At 55.7% G+C, this 22265-nt stretch overlaps 1 protein-coding gene across 1 annotated transcript in view; it reads right to left on the bottom strand.

Annotated features, from left to right (window-relative positions):
• Positions 1-2053: 2053 nt before the first annotated feature.
• PFKFB3 (6-phosphofructo-2-kinase/fructose-2,6-biphosphatase 3) overlaps positions 2054-22265 on the bottom strand; it is an 86896-nt gene continuing 66684 nt past the window's right edge. Inside the window, 15 exon segments of the mRNA XM_081229878.1 lie at positions 2054-4735; positions 8282-8304; positions 9779-9952; positions 11731-11795; positions 11910-11972; positions 12600-12729; positions 14070-14174; positions 14285-14431; positions 14847-15054; positions 15754-15878; positions 18055-18111; positions 18502-18576; positions 19020-19086; positions 19664-19760; positions 20745-20870. Of these exon segments, the coding sequence (XP_081086004.1) occupies positions 4729-4735; positions 8282-8304; positions 9779-9952; positions 11731-11795; positions 11910-11972; positions 12600-12729; positions 14070-14174; positions 14285-14431; positions 14847-15054; positions 15754-15878; positions 18055-18111; positions 18502-18576; positions 19020-19086; positions 19664-19760; positions 20745-20870 (1469 nt within the window). The 3' untranslated portion in view covers positions 2054-4728.

Below are 22265 nucleotides of genomic sequence, written 5' to 3' on the forward strand. Positions count from 1 at the left end.
AGATGAGAATCAATTTGGCCGGAGGCTCCTGCCGCCGCCCGGGCCTGCAGATGGGAGCACCTGGCATGAAGAATGCAGGCACAGCCCGCCCTCGAGAGGGACGCCACCAGCTCTGTTCATTCAGGTCACTTTGCTGCAGCAAATCCTTCCTAAGCACGCATGCCCACTCCCCACCCCACGAGGCATCCTCTCTCTATGTGACCCTGTGATCTGTTGCCTCTTAAAGGTGCTAGTCAATTTCTTGGGAGGAAAGATTAGCAAGGCGGATTCTGGATATTACCTGGGGAGTCCAGAATCTGGACTAGGGCGCCCACCTTCTCCTCAAGGGCCACTGCTGACTTCCCTGAAGACCCTGACCGTCTGACCACCAGCTGGGCACCCCAGGAAGCAAGGAGGGAAGACGGCCCATGCCTCCCAGCCCAGCGCGCAAGCAGCTTGAAACTGACCTGACCTCTCACCTGTTCCACTGCTAACTCCCATTAACTTGGAGAGACCAGAAATATGCGGAGGGGAAATTTTACAACGGTTAAAGCCACAAACCTTAGTGTCCCAGGCACTTGGATTTGAATCCTTAAAATTCACCTGCTAAGCAGCCTTGAGGAAGTTCTTTACCTTTGGCGAGTGTCGGATTCTCCATCTGCAAAACAGCAAACAGGAACTGCCTCACCCCTCAGGGCGCCTAAGGATCTCCTTAAGACCATTAAGTCTTAAGGCGTTGCAGCTGTTCCTGTTTGACAGACTGACTTTATCTGCCACTGGGGAATTCCTCACTTGTTTTTCCTGGTATGAAGAGCCACAGTCTGGCTCTAGATCCTCCATAATGAGTGTCCTTCCAGCATTCACCTTCCTGCAGCTCTCTGCACCCCTTCACCCACCATGCGTCCACCTGGTGACTCATTCTTCAGTATTTTTTCAATAACAGTCACTGTCACACAGATGACTCTCAGCTTGCCCAAAAGGCCACAAAGTGGTCCTGGAAGTTGGATTGAGTCTCTTCCCACTGGAACCTTGAAAGGGGCTACAAGGGGGTGGGAGGAAGGGCAGGGAAGTGAAAGGGACCAAGAACCTGAGATGAAATGCCTTCCTGTGATTCTACCCAGGGCCCCAACACCATCTGCAGGGCTTGTATAAGAACAGCTGCTGACTGGGACTTCCCTGGCGGTCCAGTGGTTAAGAATCCGCCTTCCAATGCAGGGGATGTGGGTTCGATCCCTGGTTGGGGAACTAAGATCCCACATGCTGCAGGGCAACTAAGCCTGCGTGCTGTAGAGCCCGCGTGCCACACCTAGAGAGCCCACATGCCGCAACTACTGAGCCCTCGTGCTCTGGAGCTGACACGCCACAACTAGAGAGAAGCCCACACGCCGCAACTAAGACCAGATACAGCCAAATCAATCAATAAATAAATCAATAAAAAAGAACAGCTGCTGACTGAAGGGGCTGGGAGAAGGGATGGATGGCATTCTGAATGCCGTGATGGTAGATACATATCAGTATGTGTTTGTCAAAACGCACAGGACCAAACAACAGAGTGAGCCCTAGTGGAAACCATAGATTCTAGGTAATAATAACGCATCAATATTGGCTCATCAGTTGTAACAAATGTACCACAAATGCAAGATGCTAATAACAAGGGAGACATATGCCTGGACCTGGGGGTATCCAAGAACTCTCTGTACTACCTGCTCTTCTCTCGAAACCTAACACAGCTCTAAAAATAAAGGCTATTCATTTTTTTAAAAAGGTGACACAACATTGTTTTGCAAATGCAGACATTAGGCAATCAGAGTCTGCATGTCCCATTTTGGTTTTTTTCCTTGGCCACGCCGCGCGGCCTGCGGGATCTTAGTTCCCCAACCAGGGCTCGAACCCAGGACCCTTGCAGTAGAAGTGCAGAGCCCTAACCAATGGACCGCCAGGGAAGTCCCTGCAAGTCCTGTTTGAAGGAAGGTGATGGGGCTGAGTGGTAGAAGCTTGGTGTACTGACCCCAAGTGTGTTGAAAGACTCTTCCTCCCCGCCCCCCAAAAAAGGACCAGAGACGCACTTCATCCGTGTATTTCAACCAGGTATTTTATTGTTCTGGCAACTGCAAAATATACAAATTTCCGACAGGCATCCCCTGTTTGAAAGCTGGCACAGCTTCATCCCAGGTAATTAATTCAGACAGATGTATACAGAACACAGAGAAGTCAGAAATCACACATAAAAGGCCCCCAAGCCAACCAACTAACAAGACCCAATCTATACAGCTTTCCATCTTCAGGATCCCTTATACATATTAAATAAATAAATAGCACATCTGCTATCAAAATAATAAAAAAATAAATTTCAAGTATTAGAAACGAAAATGTCATTGGCGTGGTTCAAACAGTCTTTCTTCCCCCCCGCCCCCAAACGAAGAGCTTCGCCCACAGTCTCAGGACAGAAGGAGGAGAGGGGTGAGCCCGCCCCCAAAACAAACATGCAAAGCTAAAAATATTGGTCCCAGATGTTTTTCGGGGGGTGAGGGAGTGAGAGTCAATGGTCAGCGTTGCAGAAGCCCTGAGACCGTGGCTCAGACACACCCTTGTCCACCGCCTCCCTCCTCAGATGTCAGGCCCCTGGTCTCCAGTCTCCCAGCCTCGGCTCTCTCCCCATCTCCCCTCCACGCCCGTATTGATGTTCTATCTCCCCACTGAGGCTCCTGAAAACCAAGGTCCCTGGTTAGGCCAAGTGCATCCTTTGTGGATGCACTGATTTCGGGCAGTCAGAGGCAAGGGGGGGACACACCTTCACGAAGACCCCACTCAGACCAGCCATGAGAGTCAAAATTCAGGGTCAGCTCCGACAACCAGAGAAGGAGTCAAAAGGTGGACATAAGAGAGCCATTCTCAAGAGCAGAGCTGCAGGGCCCTCCGTCTAAAAACACAAACCCACACACACACACACACACACACACACACACACACACACACACACACACACACACACACACACACACACACACACACACACACACAGTCTGACACACACACACACACACACACACACACACACACACACACACAGTCTGACACACACACACACACACAGTCTGACAAGACAGCGGGAAAGCGAGAAAGTAACCAGTCTTGCACGGGAATGCACAGAGAGACATCGTCTTGGGAAGATGGCCAGTTAAGGGAAGGGAGGATTTGAATGGTTTTGTGTGAAACCCACAAACCTGGTTGTAGGGTGTCTGAATCGTGTTCCCATTTCTCCCAACCAGAGGAACATGCATTTTTCTACAAGCTCCTCTCAAACAAAACCCCCAAACAGCTCCTCTCCCCACTCCCAGCTCCAGCAGTCTAGACGCCCCTGCCTCTACCCCCAGTGACTACTGCACAAGCTAAGAGGGGTAAGGATGTGGGACCCCAAAGCAGAAGGCAGGAAGGGAAGGCGACCTTTGGCACCGGCTTTCAGAAATCCTGAAAAGGGTCATTTGGACAAACTCTACTGCTGAGTCCAAATCCATCCTCCTGGGCCTCGACACCGCCCCTCCCCCAGTCCTCGGAGGCCTTAGAGGAAAACCCGCAGGCGGAAACTACAGGTGTTTAGAACCACGTGTCCACAAGCCCTGCCTTGAACCACGCCCCCAAAATGCCACAGGGGCCATGAAGGCAAACGAGGACATTCTCTCCTCCAGAATCGCCCAAGGCACCCAGCTCCATGCTGGGCACACAGCAGACGCGTGACACAAGCGTAGGGAACCGAGCTGAATCCTGCCAGGAGACAGCGGACAGCCAGGCTCTCGGAGGAAGTGGCCGCGAGCGGGGCCTGGCTTGGGCCACTATCCCCACCAGGGAAACACAGGAAGTGATGAAGGCCCCAAAGGAGGCGGCCAGACCCTCGTTCCCCAGCCGTTTTAAGGGGTGAGGGGTCCTTCCCCTCCCCACAGGCTGCCCAACTCCCATATCCTTTCAGAGATCCAACCCCCAGGGCGCAAAATGCAAACATCTAAGTTCCTGAAGGTGTGACTTTCAGGTCACACTCTCTGCCACAAAAAAAGTGCACGAGCCAGCAGCCCCGGGAAAGCCGTGTCCCAGGTGCCTCGAATCCAGGCGGGAGCCTTCCCTGGGACGCGAGGCCCCGGTGCTCTTTCAGCAACGTATTTCCTCCTACCTCCGCAACTAGACGGTCCCACACCATCTTCAGAGACAGGACACACACCCGGGAGGGTGAGCGACACGCGGAGGGTCGCTGCCTGGCTGACCAGCAGGTCCAGCTCCGGGCTCTCTCGGCCGACCCCAACCTAGCACGGGCCGAGGAGGCAACGTTCAGGCCGAGAGGCACCAAGAGCCTTCTGAAAGTCTTCAGTGTCCCTTAACCTTCAGCAGCTGAGATCCAGGCCCCCTTTAAGGTTAGGACTCGGGGCAGTGTCATCTCGCCAGCAGGGAAGGTCCAGAAATGAGATGAACAAGCCCACGGGGAGGCGCCGCCGTCCCGCCTCCACTGCACATCGTCCTTCCCGGGCCTCAAGGGGTCCGCGGGGCGCGTGGCCCGAAGGCCAGGGAAGCACAGGCAGGCGGGGGCCCGGTCCTCCTGGAGCAGCAGCCCCTCCTCCACGCCGCCCTCCGGGAGATGTCCTTGGGATCGCTGGCCTTGGGCAGACAGAAGGGCAGGAGCCAAGCTGCGGGAGCGAAAGGGCGGGGCGCCGGCGGGGCTGCGTCAGTGCGTCCTGGAGGCCTCTGCGCCGCTCGGGGAGCCTTTCATGTTCTGCTTTCGGGAGAAAAGACGCGGAAGCCGGTTACCATTCCTGTTGACTAGGGTTCTAAAGCAAAGACGAAAGCCATGCAGTTAAGACGTGCCCCCTCTCCCCAACAAAGACCACGACCCTGAAGAGCATCATCACCAAACAGTGGCCCAGGAACGTGGTGGAGGCTAAGCCCGGGGGTCCCACGGGAGAAGGGCCGGGAGGGCCCCTGACATCTGCCTGAAGGACAGGGAGGCAGGGAGGGGAGGGCAGGCAGCTCCTGTGGGTCAGAGCTGTCCTGGGGAGCACTGGGTGCCAGCACCTAGGCCGCCCCCCCGCCCCCCGGCTCACGGCCCTTTAGAGCCCAAGGCTACCCTTGCCCCAACCCGGGAAACTCATGCTGGCTTCGCTGTCAGGCAGAGGAAGGGGTGGGGGGCTTAAATCTGGAGAAGCATCAGGACTCTCCTCCCAGCAGGGTATACCACAGCCCTAGGGACCTGGATGCCAGGAACACAGCTCGGATGCCGGAACTCAAGCAAGGGAGCTGAGCAGAGAAGGCATGTGTCAGTAAAGCTCTCACCCCATTCTAATAAAAGCAATCCTACCCGGAAGCCCCACCCCAAAGATGCTGGCCAGTACCAAAAACCCCTTAAAAAATAATTTTCAATCAGCTGGGAACAGACGATGGCTGCCACCACACAGCAGCAGTCTCTTGACCTACCCTCCCTAACCCACCCTGCAGGAAAGGGAAGCAGAATCTTTAAAAGTGTTCTCTTGCATCCTGAGTGTCTCCACCAAGACTGTCTCAAAAGGGCGGCAGGGAGAGTGGAACCCAGGCGGACAGAAATGTAAGCATCACCAAGGCTCACTCCCCTCCCGCGTGAACCAGGGGGCTGAGGTGGAGAATCTCTACAGAGAACCATCGCAGGGCTGGCAGCACGGAAGCCAGTGCCTGATCTGAGCCCGCTCTCAGCTGGACTCAGGAGCCCAGGTGACCGACCCTCCGACCACGAGTGCATCAGACAGCCCCTGTGAGCGGGGTGTCTCCTGGGGAGGCCCCCAGCCTCGCAGCCAGAGAGGACCCAGTCAACCCGTGGGGTCAGAGATGGAGGTGCTGGCTCCCACCCACCCTGGGACACCTCATGCCCAAGGCTGGAGCACCCACAAATGATGGCAATGCAACGATGACACGGGGGACCACAGGCACAGGCCATGTCATTCGCTCATGGTGCCCCTGGCTCTGGACACATGGGGGATCTCAAGACAATGGGGCTGCTCTTTAAAAACACACAAGTTCTGGGGCACAGGGTGTATGAGTCACAGACTTCACAATGGCCAGTCTTCACGCAGACTGAGACGCCCCAAGGGCTGAGATGCCATGACCCAGAGAGACGTGGAGGGGACAGGAGGGCATGCACGGAGCCATTTACCTTTCCAAGGTTAGTAAGGAGAAAACTTTGAGAAAATATGACAGACAGTTCGTCTTTCAAGCATAGTGGGGGGGAAGGAAGAAACATGTTGGGAAAGAAAAACAAAACAAAACATCTTTAGTAGGATTCTCTTCTTAGCGTGCATTTGAAACTTAAAAGTCAAGGATGCATCGTGAGGGCCAGATGGTCCGTTGGTCCCGAGCCCTAGTGCAGCCCCTGGAGAGTGGACTGCAGGGCGGGCGCTGAGTCCCACCTGGCTGTCGTGCCTGTTTTACCAGAGCACCAGCATCACCGGCATCCTCAGGCCACAACACTAAGACCCCAGGGGCACCCCACTCCCTAGTCCCTAGGCGCTCCTGCTGCCCATGAGGAGAAATCCCCCTGGCCTGTAGAGGAGGGAACACAGACCAGAGAGCCCTGGATGTAACCACCAAAGCATAGGGCATCACATCTCCCACGGGAACAGCTACCAGTGCACCAGGCACTGACCACATGTCAGGTATCTTGCTAAGTGCTACATCCATATTCTCATCATCAAAACACCTGGACGCTGGGACACCTGAGTGGATGCAGGTGTGATGGGTCCAGAGAACACATTTTTGCTGAACTGAAGGGATTTTGGCTACAGGCATTATTAGCCTTAGAGATGGACAAGTTCAACCTTAGAGGGTTGGGGGATGTGCCTGAATGGACCCCTCCCAGCAAGAAGATTTCTCTCCTGGCAGCATCAGGCCATGGGTCAGAAGGAACAGGATACACACAGATGCAAAACCATAAGGTTCCAAACCCAAAGGCTAGTTTTCACACAAGGAGGACTCTTGATCCCAGGGCATCCTGGGTGCAACACCTGGCATCAAGGGGGTAACGGACGTGGGACTGTTACTCTTAAAGACTGAACTCAACGGGCAGGCCCACCATTAAATAAACGCGTCTCAGCCACGGGAAGCAGCTGCAGGGGAGAGGCTGCAAGAAAGAGAAAGGAAATTGAACAGCTCGGGGCCACGCCCCACAGGCTGCAAATGTCAGGTGCCCAGGATAGGCAGGTGAACGGGACCCTGGCTGTTCTGGAAACCGGCAGAGAGAAAACAGCCAGGCTTTGGGACTGGGAGACCCATTCAAGGGCTGGTTCTGCTACGAAGCAGCTGGGTGACCGTGGGCGAGACTCACCCTCATCTGAGTAACAGGGACAGGAACTGCCTTGCGACCTCCTGGGGTTATTTTAAGGACCAAAGACTCGGGATGTGTACAAGCCGTAAAGTGATGAAATATATTTCTCAACAAGTGGTACCACCTAGTCCAAGCATGATGCCCCAAAGCTCCTATTTTCCAAGAACAAGCCACGTTTCTGCGTGAATTAGTCCAGGTAGCCTAACCAGCGAAAGGGACGTGGGGTGGGTGTGACTCGTGGCGTTGGGATGATATTTCAGGGTGTCTCTTATTAAAACTCTGCAAGATAAAGGCTTCAGTTCCTTCTGGGGCTGGGGGCCACCGGAGCAGAGGAAGCGCTGGATTATCCAGCAGCTGCTAACACTGAACTCTCTGCAGAGAAAAAGCTGCACCCCATCCTGAACATGACCGTGAACGTCGAGCAGGTTGTGATACAGGACAACCCGATGCAGAATGACGGCTCCCAAACAGACCTCTCCAGAGCCTGGGGGTCCTGGAGGCCCTGAAGGTGGGGGGCCTTGCCAGGACAGGAGGGAGAGGCTTGGGTCCTCCACTCTTTGTTTTGCAGGTTAGGCTCTGGGTAAACTTTCCTTTCAAAATGACAGGGCTCTCCCGGGAGAGGCCCAGAACTTAAAAGACAACATCAGCAGGCACAAACCCAGCTCCCGCCAAAATCTGACTCTAAGAGGGAAAAAGCAGATAGACATCCAGCCATCAAGCACTGCAAATACTAACAATCGCCCCGGCCCCGCAGTGGCCGCAGCAGCAGGAGGATGCACCCAAAACCCGCCGACTTCCTGTATCCTTTTCTGAAAATCCATGAATCCCTTATTCTTCCTCCCATCCCATCTTCCTCCTTCAGATTTCACAGAAACTGGCATTACCCTCAACACTTTAACAGATAGGAGGCCAAACTGGCAAGCAAGGAGAAAGAGATGCAAAAAGCAAAAGTATTCAGAGAAAAATACTTACAAACAGGCTTTCCCTAGCAAAGGCTGCAGAGAGAAAAGGTGGGAGAGAGAGTCAGTTGAGGGACAGGGTGAGGGCCCAGGTCATCGGGGACCAGGCAGCCTCCGCGGGGACAGAGCCCTGGACCCTCCCGGCCATGTCCAGCCAGTGGCCCTGCACACCGCCCAACCCCCACCTAGCCGGTCCCCACGGTGTCTGTGACTGCGGCCTCTAACCTTCCAACTATGACCCCACCGTTTACACCAACGCAGGATATCACTGACACACCACTTCAGTTCTCAGTTTTCATAAAAAGCACCTCTGACGTTAGACCTGAAAGGAGCACTAATTAGACATCTCCCAGCCAGTCTACCTCCCTCATTTTAAAAATCAGGGAGACTGAAGGCCGGGGAGGTGACGGAACCTGACAATAAAACCCCAGAGCCGGCGCCAGGAGCAGACACCACCATGTCAGAGTCTCAGCACGATCACCCCATTGATCAGCCCTTGGCAGTAGCTGCTTACTCCCCCATTCCACAGATGCGAAAACTGAGGCCTGAAGAGGTACGATGGCCTGTTGGGGCTGCACAACACCCCCACACACACAACACATTTTCAGACAACACACGGTTTAAATGCGTTTTGGGGGAAACGCAGGAAGAGCTTGTGGGCCTTCAGCACCCAGCTCATTAACAAATCCAATTCGAACCTGAGCCTGTGATTTCTGTGTCAGAGGCCAGGCATAGCGGGTTGGAGGTTGGGGAGACCACTGGGTGGGACCCAAATCTGTGCCCAGGGATTTCTGCGTCTCACATCCTGGCCAGGATTCTCGGGTGTTGTTGAGGAAAAGAGTGGTTTTCTGAAAAAAAATCTTAATGCCCAGTAGCCAGTACCTTTTAGCCTTTCACCATCACAGCGAATGAAATAACCTAAGAATGAAATCTAATTGGTTTTCTGCTTTGGGGTTTTTTACTACGTTATAGGAGAAAGTGGCTAGTTCCAGGTCCCCCGGCCCGGGTTCCAGCCCAGCCATGCTGGCTCCGTACACGCTCGCAGGGCCCCATCTGACAAGAGCTTTTCTCTAACGGGGAACGATGGAAAGGGAGCAAGTCAGGAAGAATACTCAGCGTGGGGACAGAAAAGACGTCCCCGGGACACACAGAAGCCAACAGCCCAGAGCTGGATGGAGACTCCTGAACTGGGGGTTGCCTTCAACTTTGAGAAGAAACTGTTCACCAATGTGAATGGATCGCAGACACTCGGCCATTTCTTTGCTCTGCCTGGCTCTGCCCGGGGAAGACCACCTCTCCAGAATGGGCATGTGCACGCACAGCCAACGTCTCAAGGACGGATCCGGGGGTCCCACACTCAGAGAGGCATCCGTGTCCTCTCCCCGCACACCCCCAAGCGGGCCTGGGTCTGAGGCTGCCACCGCCCCGCCGGGCACGCTTCTCCCCAGCAGGCACGTTCTCCCCACCCTGCACGAGACTCGACTCAGGAAGGAGAAGGGGGTCAACGCACTTGTCCGGGCAGCTGCGTGGGCACCTCCGGGGGCAGGCAGGTAGGCAGGGCAGCGGAGGTAGAAGCCACATGCTCCTCAAAGCTGTTGATGCGAGGCTTTTTGGTGGGCTCGGGGCTGGCTAGTGGGGTGACACTATTGCGTCTCATGAGCGGGTTAGGTCCCTTCTTTGCATCCTAAGCGAGACAAAGACAAAAGAGAGAAGGCGACAGTTACGAGGAAGGGGAAGTCAATAAGCCAAAACAAAAAAATCCAAAACCAAACCAAACACGTTTCTCTGCTTCTGGATTTCACTGAGACCACAAGCCCGACCACGGTGAACGGCCCTGGACCGAGGGGCTGCTGGCTCGTCCCGTGTCTAGCGCTCGGCAAGAACAAGGATGATCTCTCCTCCCGAACCCCCTGCCCGATCATTCCAAGACACCCACTCAGACAGACACGATGTTCGCAAAGCAGGCGAGGGAGGACGAGCAGGACGGTTCTGCACAGACAGTGATGCAGTTACAGCAGGGAAGAGATCAGAAGGACCTTGCTGCCAGCCTCCAAAAACACAGAGGCAGGGGTCCTGGGCATGAGGCTCAGGCAACCGCTGTGGGCAGCAGGAGGGGCAGGGGGGGAGCAGATGTGGTGTTGGACCCCCTCCCACTGACCTCAAGCCAGGATCTTCACAGTTCCTGTTCCCAGCGAGAACACCCAGCTTAGGACAGGAAACGCAAGCCTCCCCCAGCCAGGAGACCAAAGACGCAGGAAACCGCCAGCGAGGGCCGAACACCAGCCTTCCGACAAAGTGACAACTCCAGTGGAATGGGGACCTCTGAAGTCCCCCAGGGCCTGTCACTCTGTAGCTCGTGGCCCAGGAGCCTGAGCTGGGGTCTGTCTCCATTAAGCCCCTGCCCTGCTCTGAACAGTGAAGTGTTCAGGGGCCACCAGAGCCCAGTTTGGGCCCAACCCCAAGAACCCGGCTGCTGGCAGTCCAGCGGGGAGGCTGCTACTCCTGGAAGGAGGGCAAACGCGCATCCTGACACCCTGGCTCAGGAGGTGCCGTCACAGCCAAGGGAAGCCGTCCGCCTTCGCTTCGGTCAACCAGCCAGGCAACTGCCATGGGAGCTGGGATTTTAATGCCAAAATCTTCTGGCTAAGCTCCTTGGGAACAGGGACAAGAACATCACACTCAGTGTAAAAGAAAGGGTCAGACTGATGCTGGCAGAGAGCTGAAGTTTGACAGTCGGTATAGAGTAAATTCAAACTTTCTTTCACAATGTACGCCTGGGCAGAACCCTGTGCTGCCCATGGGAGGCCCAGCCAGGCTGACCACCGAATTCCAGACCCCACCCTAGAGGGGGGGTCAGCTGCGGCCAGGCATTGGGGTCTCCTGGAAGATCATTCCACCCGCCGCTGCTCCCGTGGCTAACCCCCGAGTCACAGCTGTGTTTCCCAGTCCCACCCCTTCTTCACTCTTATCGTCTTCGTGGGAATCTGGGACCTGAGTGCATGCAGATGACTGAGCGGATGTGTGGGTCCCGTGACTCTGGAACCTGCAATCGTTTAGCTGCCCCGGAGGAAAAGGTGACAGTAACTGGGCTATGGTTACGTTTAAAAGAGCAAGAATGTCTTCCTCCTCAACACTCACTTCTCGGGTTAAGTGGTGGGGGAAGAAGCATGGCAAGAGAGAAAAGGAAGACGATGCCGAGAAGCCACCAGATGGGCAGGCAGGAGCACGCGGATGCCGAGGACAGGGAGGGCCGTCATGAGGGCCCCTGTTCCAAACAAGACAGAACGCACCGACGGACACAGCCAGCCTTTACAAACAAGCCGCCGGGGTGGGGGTGGGGGGGCGTCCCAAGTGCTGGCGCCCACTGGTGCCGCCGCTTGGCAGCATCCTTCCCAGAAGGAGGATAGGGCAGGAGTGTGCGGGGGGGGGGGGGGGGGGGGGCGGCAGCGAGCTCACACTCACCTCTGACCTCTCCCGATGCGTGCTCACGGACTCCACGTTCAGGTAGATGGATTCTACTCGGCAGCCTGGGCGAGGGCAGAGAAGAGGTCGGCTACCGGTTAGAGGGGTCCCGCGCTCACAGCCTCACAGCCACCCCACCAGGGAGACCGGTCTCGGAGGGGCTGCGTCACCACACTCACCGTAAGCGACAGGCGTCAGCTTCAAGACAGCATGAAGGGGGCATTTCAGGTAGGGCATCTCCTCTGAGAAAGAGAGAAGGGTTACGGTGAGACTGGAGACTTGAGGGGGGACATTCCCAGGCCCCAGTGAGAGCTTCTGCCACGTGGGGACCACCTGCAGAGGCCTCACTGGGCAGGGTGTCCCCCCCACCGCCCCACCCCGCAACCCGGCCGCTGGCCTGCTGTGCTCGAGGCAGGCGGCCCTAGAAAGAACAGAACCGAAGCAAACCCAAACCCTCACACAATGCGCTGGAGTAAAAGAGTCCATTTCCCAAACAACTTAGGTGTCAGGATCCACATTTAAGTGTTAAGAGTAACATCAGAGTTTTCTGGGCTGTTAACTCCTTAGAGGTGGGTTGCCTCTTCCCCACCTGACCCACAGCCCCTGAGACGTCAGGACACAGGGCTTCCGGGAAGCTGGTTCTCGAAGCCATTAAGCCCACCCAGCATCAAACTGCTCGAGTGTCTTCCAGGGGCTGCAAGGAAGCGCTAGGTGGGGGGCGGGGGAGGGGACGCAGCCTTTCCTCACCCCTGTCAGCAGGCTACCCCAGCTCTAAGGCCAGTTTCCTTTCCCTCTCTCCTTTGGGGGGGCTGTGACTGGCTCCCCACCCCCTGACCTCCCGGGAGAGGATGCATCGGAGGACCAGGCACCTGCGCTCTTGTCCAGGAAGTAGGCCAGGAGGCAGCGCAGGACGGCCTGGTGGCAGATGACCAGCACGTTCTCCTGCCGCTCCAGCTCCATGATCACCGGCTCCAGGCGCTGGACCAGGTCCTGGTAGGACTGCAAGGCAGAGGGATGGGGCACCGAGTTGGAGCAGAAGCCCGGCATCCGTGGCCACGCCTCTCCCACTTATAAACCAGAGACCGCATGACGGATCCTCCATCAACCTCCTCCCCCCACACGGTCAGTGTGCTGCATCCCTCCCGGGCACTGGGGGACCCACCCCAACTGCCCTCTCCCTCTCACTGCTCGTTCCTGACCCTCACCCTCCACCGGGAAAGTGAGGGAACGGGGCCCTGGCACACACTACAGCGCAGAACAGCCCTGAACACGTTATACAGAGTGAAAGACCACAGGGTGTATGATTCCACTGATGTGAAACGTCCAGAACAGGGAACTCCAGAGATAGAACATAGACTCACAGTTGTCGGGGGCGGGGGAGGAGGAACTGGGACTGACCGCTAAAAGGCTGTGGTTTGTTTATGGAGTGATGGAATGTTCTAGAATTAGTGATGATAGCTGTACAATATTGTGAAATATAAGAAAAACCACTGACCTGTACACTTTGGTTAAAATGGTGACTTTTATATGATGTGAATTTTATCTCAATAAAAGAAAATTGAAAAAGAAAGGGTAGGCCTGTACCTTTAAGACCACCGAGGTTCCCTCCACCCCCAGTCCCCTCTCTCACTAAGCAGGTCCCAGGGAACAAGGGCCTGGGAGGGACCAGCGACAGCGTCCTGGGCTCCAGGGAACTGACACGCTGAGCGGAAGGAAGCACCACAGATGGGAAGCACCCCTGCTGGGTGTCACCGGGCCGAGCCTGCGGAGACCCCAGAGCACCGCCTACAGCTGGACTCTCCATTCAATGCTGCAGGCAGCTGCTCGCTCAGCCCGAGGGGGCTACACGGCCTAAGGATCCCTCCACCAGCATCGATGGAGTCAGTACAAGTGACTTGCTGACGTGTCTGCCATGTCGCCCACAGTCAAGGGGGCCCTTGTGCCCAGTGAATCACCATCCAGGACTGTTTTTCTTTCCTGAATTGTCATGTACGTCATTAGAGAAACACATCTGTCCCTGCTGCTTGTGGGAAACACAATTGTGCTTCTCTTGGAGCTGTTTACAAGGTCCAACTCGGGAAACTTGATTCAAAGGCAGACGGGCCAGGACGAGCATCGGCACAGGGTAGTGGGGTGGATGCAGGGGCCCTTCCTCCCGGAGTCACCAGTAACGGGTCCCTCCGGGTCCCTAGCAGCCCCCCTCCCCAGCCTCGCCAGACACAGTAGCCTCAGAAGGACCAGCTCAGCTCCTTGCCTACAGCACCCCAGCCACCTGCCCATCACTTGCCCAGCGCACACAGGCCCGAGCCAGAGACGCAGAGGGAGCGGGCGGCACGCACCTCCCCGGTGGGGTAGCGGTAGTAGTACTTGTCCTGCTCGCGCAGTGCGTACTCCTCGGGGTAGGTGTCTTTGATCTCCTCATAGGTCATCTCCTCACAGACGCCCTGGTGGGAACACCCAGAGGTCACTCAAGGGAATACCTGCCACGGCCGCCCCGACCTGGCCAGCGCAGCCCCTGCAGGTGGGGGAAGTGCTCAGGATTCCCCGGACTCACGGCATCAATCTCGTTGAGCGCCTTCCACTGCTCGTAGGGGAGCTGCAGGGCCTCTGCCGTCTGGATGGTGCTCTTCAGCTGGCTGGTCCACACCTTGAGGTCCTTCAGGTTCTGCTCCTCCACAAACTTGCTCAGGGCATTGGCGAACTGGGGGGAGCAGGGGTGGGACGGCGGATGGGATGAGGGGCTCATGCCGGACCACCAGCTCCGCCCCTCCCTCCCAGAGAAACAGTGCAGGGCCGGTCCCCGTGCACATCGGGGTCGGCCACACTGTCCTCACTGCTGGTGAGGGCGGCCTGGGAGCAGCCACTGCACACGTACCCCCTCCCCTCGGGCACACACACACACACCCCTCCCCACAGGCTCAAGAGACCCTCCACCCTCCCCAGACACATATACGTACACACACAGACACATGTGCATATACATACCCAGAGGAACACACAGAGACATACATGTACACACAAGGACACACAGACACAGGGACAGACACACACAGACGCACACAGGGACGCACAGCCCCACCCCTCGGTTTCCTGCCCCATCCCCGCACTCCGCCTACCTTCCTGCCCCTGCTGGACAGGCCCGAGTCCCCTCCGATCTTGCCCTGGAGGTTGTGCTCGCTCTCCCCGTGCCGGCACAGGTAGATGGTGCGGGGCTGCACATGGATGTTCATCAGGTAGTACACGATGCGGCTCTGGATGTGGTCCTGGACCCTGTTCACCAGGAACCGCCGGCCCACGTCGATCACCTTGATCAGGGACAGGTCCCTGCACAGGAGGGCGACCAGCACGTCAGAACACTGGACAGCACAGCCGGGGCAAAGCCCCGACCCCGCCCCAGCCCCACTGCTGAGACTCAGCCCCAATCAATCTGCAGTGTCAGCTCCTGGGGACACAGACGGAACCTCTCTTCTCTGAGAGTCAGGGGGTCTGAGTCTGTAATTCCCACAGAGGAGTGAGCGCTGGAGAGGCTGGCTGGCCTCCCAGAGCACAGGGAAAGAAAAGCAAGAGGATGGCAAAGAAAGCAAGAGAAATATCAAAGGACAGGAGCAAGATGGGACTCAAATATTCACTTTCCACACTTGTACACATGTCTAAAACACCGAATATGTCATCAAGAGTTTTTTTTTTTTTTTTTTTTTGCGGTATGTGGGCCTCTCACTGTTGTGGCCTCTCCCGTTGCGGAGCATAGGCTCCGGATGCGCAGGCTCAGTGGCCACGGCTCACGGGCCTAGCCGCTCCGTGGCATGTGGGATCTTCCTGGACCGGGGCACGAACCCGTGTCCCCTGCATCGGCAGGCGGACTCTCAACCACTGCGCCACCAGGGAAGCCCAAGAGTTTTTTTTTAAGATACTTAAAAAGAGAGTTTATAAAAGTATCCAGGAGCAAGTGCTTCATGGGAACATCAAGAATAACATTCAAAGCCCTAAAGTAGGTGGCTCAGACGGTCACGTCTTAGGAATTACCTGTCACATTTATCGGGGTCGAGGGGCTGGTAGCTGGCTTCATAGCAATTAATTCTCTTCATGAAATCGTCCATAGCTTCTGCTGAGTTGCAGTCTTTGTAATCTGGGCTAGAGATTTTCACTTCCTGTAACACCACAAAGAGGCAGCTGATAAATCACGCTGGAAGGCTTTCTGCTTAGAATGAAGCAGGATTTGGGGCTCGCAAACGGGGAAAAGCACAGACGGGCTCAGAATGATGATGACCCTACCCAGCGTTTTAAGAGAGAAAAAAAAAGAGATACGGCTGGACGCTGAGTCATACCCCATGCTTCCACGGGGAGAGCACCCAGGGCAGATAGAGCCTCTCAGCCTGGAAGGGCGAACACAGGAAATCCATGCGGATTCTAATGAACCCCTCTGAATGGGCCCCGATTCGGGATCAATCCAGTAGCCAGGTCACCAGCAGACAACCCAGCCGTCAATTCAGCTGAGCTCCCCATAAGCACCTGCAGCGTTCACCCCACCAAGCAGAGGTTGTCCGTAAGCAAAAGTGCACCGGGAGGTGCTGGCGATGCCCTGGTCCCACGTGCCAGGCAGGATTCCTCCTCCACTGCCCAGAGGTGGGGGCAGCACGCACTTGTCACTGGACCCCAATGGATGCTTCTCCACCTGGACTACGTGTCCAGTCCTCCTGCCCAAGGCTTGCTCTCATGGGACAGAGACGGAGGAGGAATGCCCCTCGGGCCTGCCATCCCCTATAGCTGAACAATAGGCCTGAGCAACCTGGCACATTTCAGGGAAACCCAGGATTTGTTAATGCATGTGCTCTTGTCGTCCTCAACAATGACCACAACCATAAAAGAGAGGCAGGCACGCTGCAAAATCCGAGTTCAGCGGGGAGTTTCATGGGTGCACGGTTACAGTCCGGGAAGATGAAAAAGGTCTGGAGGTGGATGGTGGGGATGGCTTCCCAACAATGTGAATGTGCTGAGTGTCACAGAGCTGAACACTTAAAAATGGTCAAAATGGTACCTTTTATATTATGTATATTTTAGCACAACTAAAAAAAAAATCTCAGTTCACAAACCCCTTTCTCCAGCACAGCCTTTGCCTAAAAAGCACAACAGAAAGGCCTAAAAACTGCAAAGTTGCTTTGAGGCTTCATCAGAGAAAGAGATCTCTGAACACGGAGAGGGTCGGGGCAAACAGATCCACGGATTCACAGAGGATGAGACAAGAGTTTCTGGCCAAAGCGGGTGTAGACGGCTCACTGGGGAAAAACGATTCTGCAGCTGCACTCTGCTTCCCTACCAAATGGAAATGGTAGAACCAAACCAAAGAAATACAGCAAAACCCTTTGTTTAGAGCATGGCAACTTCTGTTTCCTCCTACTCTGAGCCTCTTCCTTTGGGGCCACTGAAACCAATCTAGACTGATTTTCTACCATTTCAATAGCTCTTCCTGAAATATGAACTCATTTCTGAGAAATGCATGTAAATATTCCCACTGCCTTGGAGAAAAGGCCCAACACCAAAAGCTAACCAACTCCCAGCATCCCTTTAAAGGATGCGCACTTTATGTGGCCAAACTCTAGCATTCCCTGTAGAAGTGTCGGACCAGCTTTTCTTTACAGGTAATGTCTTACTCTGATGTATTTAAGCTGGAGAAGAAATTATCTACGATATAAGAAAGGGAACTGTAGTGAAGTCTTCATAGTAACCGTTTCTGTTTATGAGCTACTGCTATCAAATAAAATTTAAGAATTAATCAAATTAAACTGCCAATTACCCTCAATTTACCCGGCCAACTTCCCCTTGGTACAGGGAGAGGCGCAGGAAGATAGTTTAACCACCCACATTCTTCCCAAATTTGGGAATTCTGCCTTCTGTCTGCTGAGTCCTATGTGCTTTTGTCAATACACAAACATTCTTACCTACCAGGGGCCTTTACAGCAAAAGAGACCAGCCTGCTACTTCCTTTCCCATCTGGAGGGGTGAGCTGCTCTTTGCCCTAAGCAGCCCCATCACCCCTCAACTGCCAAGCTCCTGCCACCAACAGAAACTGTTCGAGATCCCCCAGTTTCTCTCTTATGTCCCACAAAGACAGCTTTCTGCCAACCATCTGAAAGGACCTTGATAAAGCCTGTCCAAGTCACAGAATGTGCTTTTAAGTTAAATACCGCTCTGTACTTCTGACCCCCCAATCCCTCCTCAGACAAGATCAACAACCAGCTGGGAGAGCCAGCTCTTTCTCAGGGTGGCTTCTCTGGGCCAACCCAGTCCCTCACTTTTCTCAGATTAGCACACTACAAAGGGTCTTACCATGATGTTGGAGGCCACAACTGTAGGATCATCACACACAGACTCAATGAAAAACACCTGGGACGAAGCAAGACAGAAACGCTAAGAAACAACAAATGTGGTAACACAAAGGGCCAACTTCGGTATCACTGTGATGGCACTACCACATTGGAGCAGAAAGGACCCCACTCATAAATCCCCAAATACAGAGAAAGGAACCAGCCACTCAGTCCTGAGTTCTCTGCACCCGCCCCCAATAGAGGGATGCTCCCCCTCCCCCTCCCGAGTCGCCATAACCCCTAAGAGCCCCCACCAGTCAGACCCAATCTGTAGGCAGCAAAACCCAGGCAGCGGGAGGGGAAGGCCCGAGCATGGAGCACCGGTGCTCCAGGCACAGGAAGCAGCCGATCCCTGCGGGGCTTCCCTTGCTCCTGAGCGCTCCGAGGCGAGACGAGAAATCAGGCTCACCTTGAAATCATTTTCTTTGGCAAAATGAAGGATCATGTGTCTCCTCTCTCTAGTAGTATTGGTGGCATCGAAAACCTGGCAGGGAGAAAGAAGGGTGGTGAAGAGAGCCCAGTTTGAGTTGAACAGTGTTTACCAAACCACCAGAGGTCAGGCCTGGCACTTCCTCACCCTCCCAGGCCCCCCACTTCCCCCTGCACTCAAGGATGGAAGGGGAGGGATGGGAATAGAACTTAAAGCAAAGGAACAACAGCCATACGCAGGAGAGGGAGCACAGGGAAGGGACACTGGCTCCCTCGGCTGTAGCCGCCCCAGGTCCAGCTGCCTGTGCCCCCGAGTCCACCTGACGATCACCTTCCTCCCGAGTCCCTGTGCTGCCCTTGCCCCCTGCTTCCCTCACAGCTCAGGCCAGACACCCGTCCCCACTGGAGGTGTCCCCACACAGCTCTGTCTACACTCCCTCCCCACCCCAGGGCACCATCCCGCTGGGATCGGAGACAGGGCTTATACTCCAGGCTTACTGCAATCTGGCCCCCTTCCTTCGCCAGGTAACTCTTGACATCTCTCAAGGCAGCCAGCGCACACTGCCTGCAACACACAGAAAGAGCATGGGTGCGTCAGAGCCGGGCCATCCCAGGAGGACACGCAGGCACCCCCAATTCACCCCAACGAGCAGGGTGACCTGTGATTCTACTGCTAAACTGCTCAGGCAGGCGGGACCGTCAGGCCCAAGGCCCCCGATGGGAGCCCCGCACACATGGCTGCAGCACTTGGGACTCGGCCTCGTGCCGGCTGCACAGTGAAGTTCCCCTGGGAGCTTTCAAAACACAGATGCCCAGGTCCTGCCCACAAATGCCCACTGTACCCATCTGGGCAGGGCTGTGCCCAGCTCCCAAGTGATTCTAAAGTGCAGCTGTCACACTTCAGTTCTCTGCTCACTTTGAGGTGAAAAGAAAATCCTTTTCCAACGTAAACAGATGATTTTCCAGGAAAATGATTTAGCTCACTCCTAATGAGCTGTTGCTGTCGGTCAGTGGGATCAGTGAGGCTCAGAGGCCGAGAGGCTCAGGCTGATACACAGGAGGGGGACCAGCTGCCTCTCTCTCACCCAACCTGGCGCTACAGAGCGCCCGTCCCCCTCTGCCCACCGCAGCCCGGGCCTCACTTGCGAACTTTCATGGCCTCCTCGTTGTCAGGGCGGAAGAAGTTGTAGGAGCTGTACTGCTTCACGGCTTCCCGGCGGTACTCACCCACGTTGAACACTGGATGGAAAAGAAAGGCCCCTTAGCTGACCACGCTGACCACCAGAAGGGCCTCCCAGGGTCAGGATCGCTCTTTCCAGAAAAGAAAAGCAAGCCGGCACACGACTTGAATAAGATCCTGATAAGACCCGGAAACCAGACAGTGGGCTCCGCGTCCTGTGCCAGCATCGCTTGGCCTGGAAGGCTGCCCAGCTCCCCCAAACCCAGAACCTTGTTTCTCCGGGGTTGCCTCCCATGGCCCAGCCTGCAGGCCGGCCTCTCCAGGCCGGGGCTGGAGCCTGAGCCTGAGAGCAGGTGGCAGCCACAGGCCTAGTGAAAATCGGGGCCATGATGTCCACCAACGCACTGGGGGTGGGGAGAGTGAAGGCTCCTATGCATGGCCGGGGCCACAGCAGCCATTCTGCAGATCAGCAGCCTGCACCCAGGGTGGGCAGTGGGTGCTGAGCCAGTGCTTAGTGTAGGAAGTACTGTGCTGGGCACAGGGCAGGGTGGGCAGCAAATGTGAAAAATTAGTCCCCGTGCTCAACACCCCCGTGTAGGTGGGAAGACCAGGCAAAGATTCGCAAAAATATAATCAATAGTACATGGCACTTTATGACGGTCAGTGGAGGAGTGTCTCAACTAAGGGCTTGGGGAACTTAAAGGAAAAGATCCACACAGACTGCGGTGGTCAGAGAAGGCTTCTTGGAGGAGGTGAGGGCTGAGCTGGGCAGGATGCAGGGCAGTGGGAACCAGACAGCAGCCAGTGAAAAGAGACCCTCCCCCTCCCATACACAGCAGGGTGTGCATACAGGGTGGAGGGTGGCACAGCTGGAAAGGCAAGTGTGTCCCTCGACTACAGGGACAGCACCCTGTTAGATGGCCCTGCAAAGAGAGTCCCAGCAGCTGGAGAGGGAAAGGCCATTCTTTTTTTGGGGGGGCGGTCATGGCAAGTGGGAGGGTGCCCTCAGCCTGACAGCCCCGGCCTGGGGGGCGCAGGCTCACCTTTCGTGGGGACGCCAATCCAGTTGAGGTAGCGGGTCAGCTTCTTGGAGATGTACGTCTTCCCCCGGGCTGGGAGGCCCACCATGACAATCACCGTTGGGGAGTTGGTGAGCTTCGGCCCACAGGCTGGGGAGAGCAACACAGAAAGGGCCATGAATAAAGCAGCCAGCGGGGCCCACAACAGGCTTTAAAGAATTCCACGGGGGACTTCCCTGGCAGTCCAGCAGTTAAGACTCTGTGCTCCCAACGCAGGGGGCATGGGTTCGATCCCTGGTCAGGGAGCTAAGATCCTGCAAGCCGCACGGTGTGGCAAAAAAAAAGAAAAGAAAAGAAAGAATTCCACGGAAACACGGCTTTCATTCTCACCTCAAAGCCCCTACATTTTACAATCCAGTGGGACTGGGCCCCTGGTGGCCAGAACCCTGGGTCACACAGCTCCCTCTTGCTTTGAGGTCCACACGGCAGGGACCCCAAATTCCCAGCCTGACACCTGAGGGCCCAAAACCCAGCCAGGAACCAATTACTAACCCCAGAGCAGAAAGCACCCCTGGGGGTGTAAGGCTCACCAGTGATGAGGAGGTTATCAGTAGGAGAGGTTGCTTCAGATGCAACATAACATGTAAATGGAGGCAGCAAGTAGGAGCCCTGGGGGGCGGGGCCCCAGCGGTGGCCAAATGACAGCAGCCTATTGTCAGTTTCCGCACCACCATGCACGAGGTCTGCATGGCCTTCCTAAAATAAGTAATTTTTAAAAGGCAATTTTCACAAGTAAGAGTTTATCAAATGGAAGTAGGTCTGGGACCCGGGAGGCTGACTCCCACAAATTTATCTGTCCCTGAGACTCTCCTGCCCTTTTCTGCTCCCCCCCTTCCACCAGGTCACATGGGCCCCGGCAGGGCCCCCGGAAACCCAGAGGGTCTTGCCTGACTTTGCTGAAAGTCAAAGGGGATTTGCAAAATCCCCTCCTGACTTTGCTGCTGAACCACTGTCCCATGTTCCTCAGAATCTCAACAAAACAGCAGGGAGAAAGGTTTTCACTGGGTTTGAAGAAAGCAGCCTTCTGAACCCTGTTCTGGACATTTCAGGTGCAGTGTTTCCTTGGCTGGCGTCTTGCCCCTGAGATTCTCCGGCATCCTGGTGACGAGACTGCTCTCGAGCCTGGGGCTCCCCGTGGGAGCCAGAGACCAGCCGCCTGCCCACTCCCTGACCAGCAGATGGGAGGCAGGGAGGGCCGCCAGGCCACTGACAGCACAGGCTTGAGGAGATGCCTCCTCTTAAGCTGGACACCCCAACACAGCCCCATGATGCTGGGCCTGGGGGCCAAACTGAGGTCACGTGTCCAAACACCGGCCATGCTGATCCAGGGTCTGCTCCTGGACCTGCAGGCTGGGGCCACAGAGGCAGCAAGCACCACACACAGGGGCTGTGTCTCCTTTCATGTTTCTAGACCATCGGTGACCTTCTCCACGCGGAGCAAGGAGGAGGAGGAAAAAGGCCATCGGGAGGCCAGGAGACACTAGG

Source organism: Mesoplodon bidens (genome assembly GCF_964165515.1).
Source record: "Mesoplodon bidens genome assembly, chromosome: 3".
In the NCBI taxonomy this organism is placed as follows: Eukaryota; Metazoa; Chordata; class Mammalia; order Artiodactyla; family Ziphiidae; genus Mesoplodon; species Mesoplodon bidens.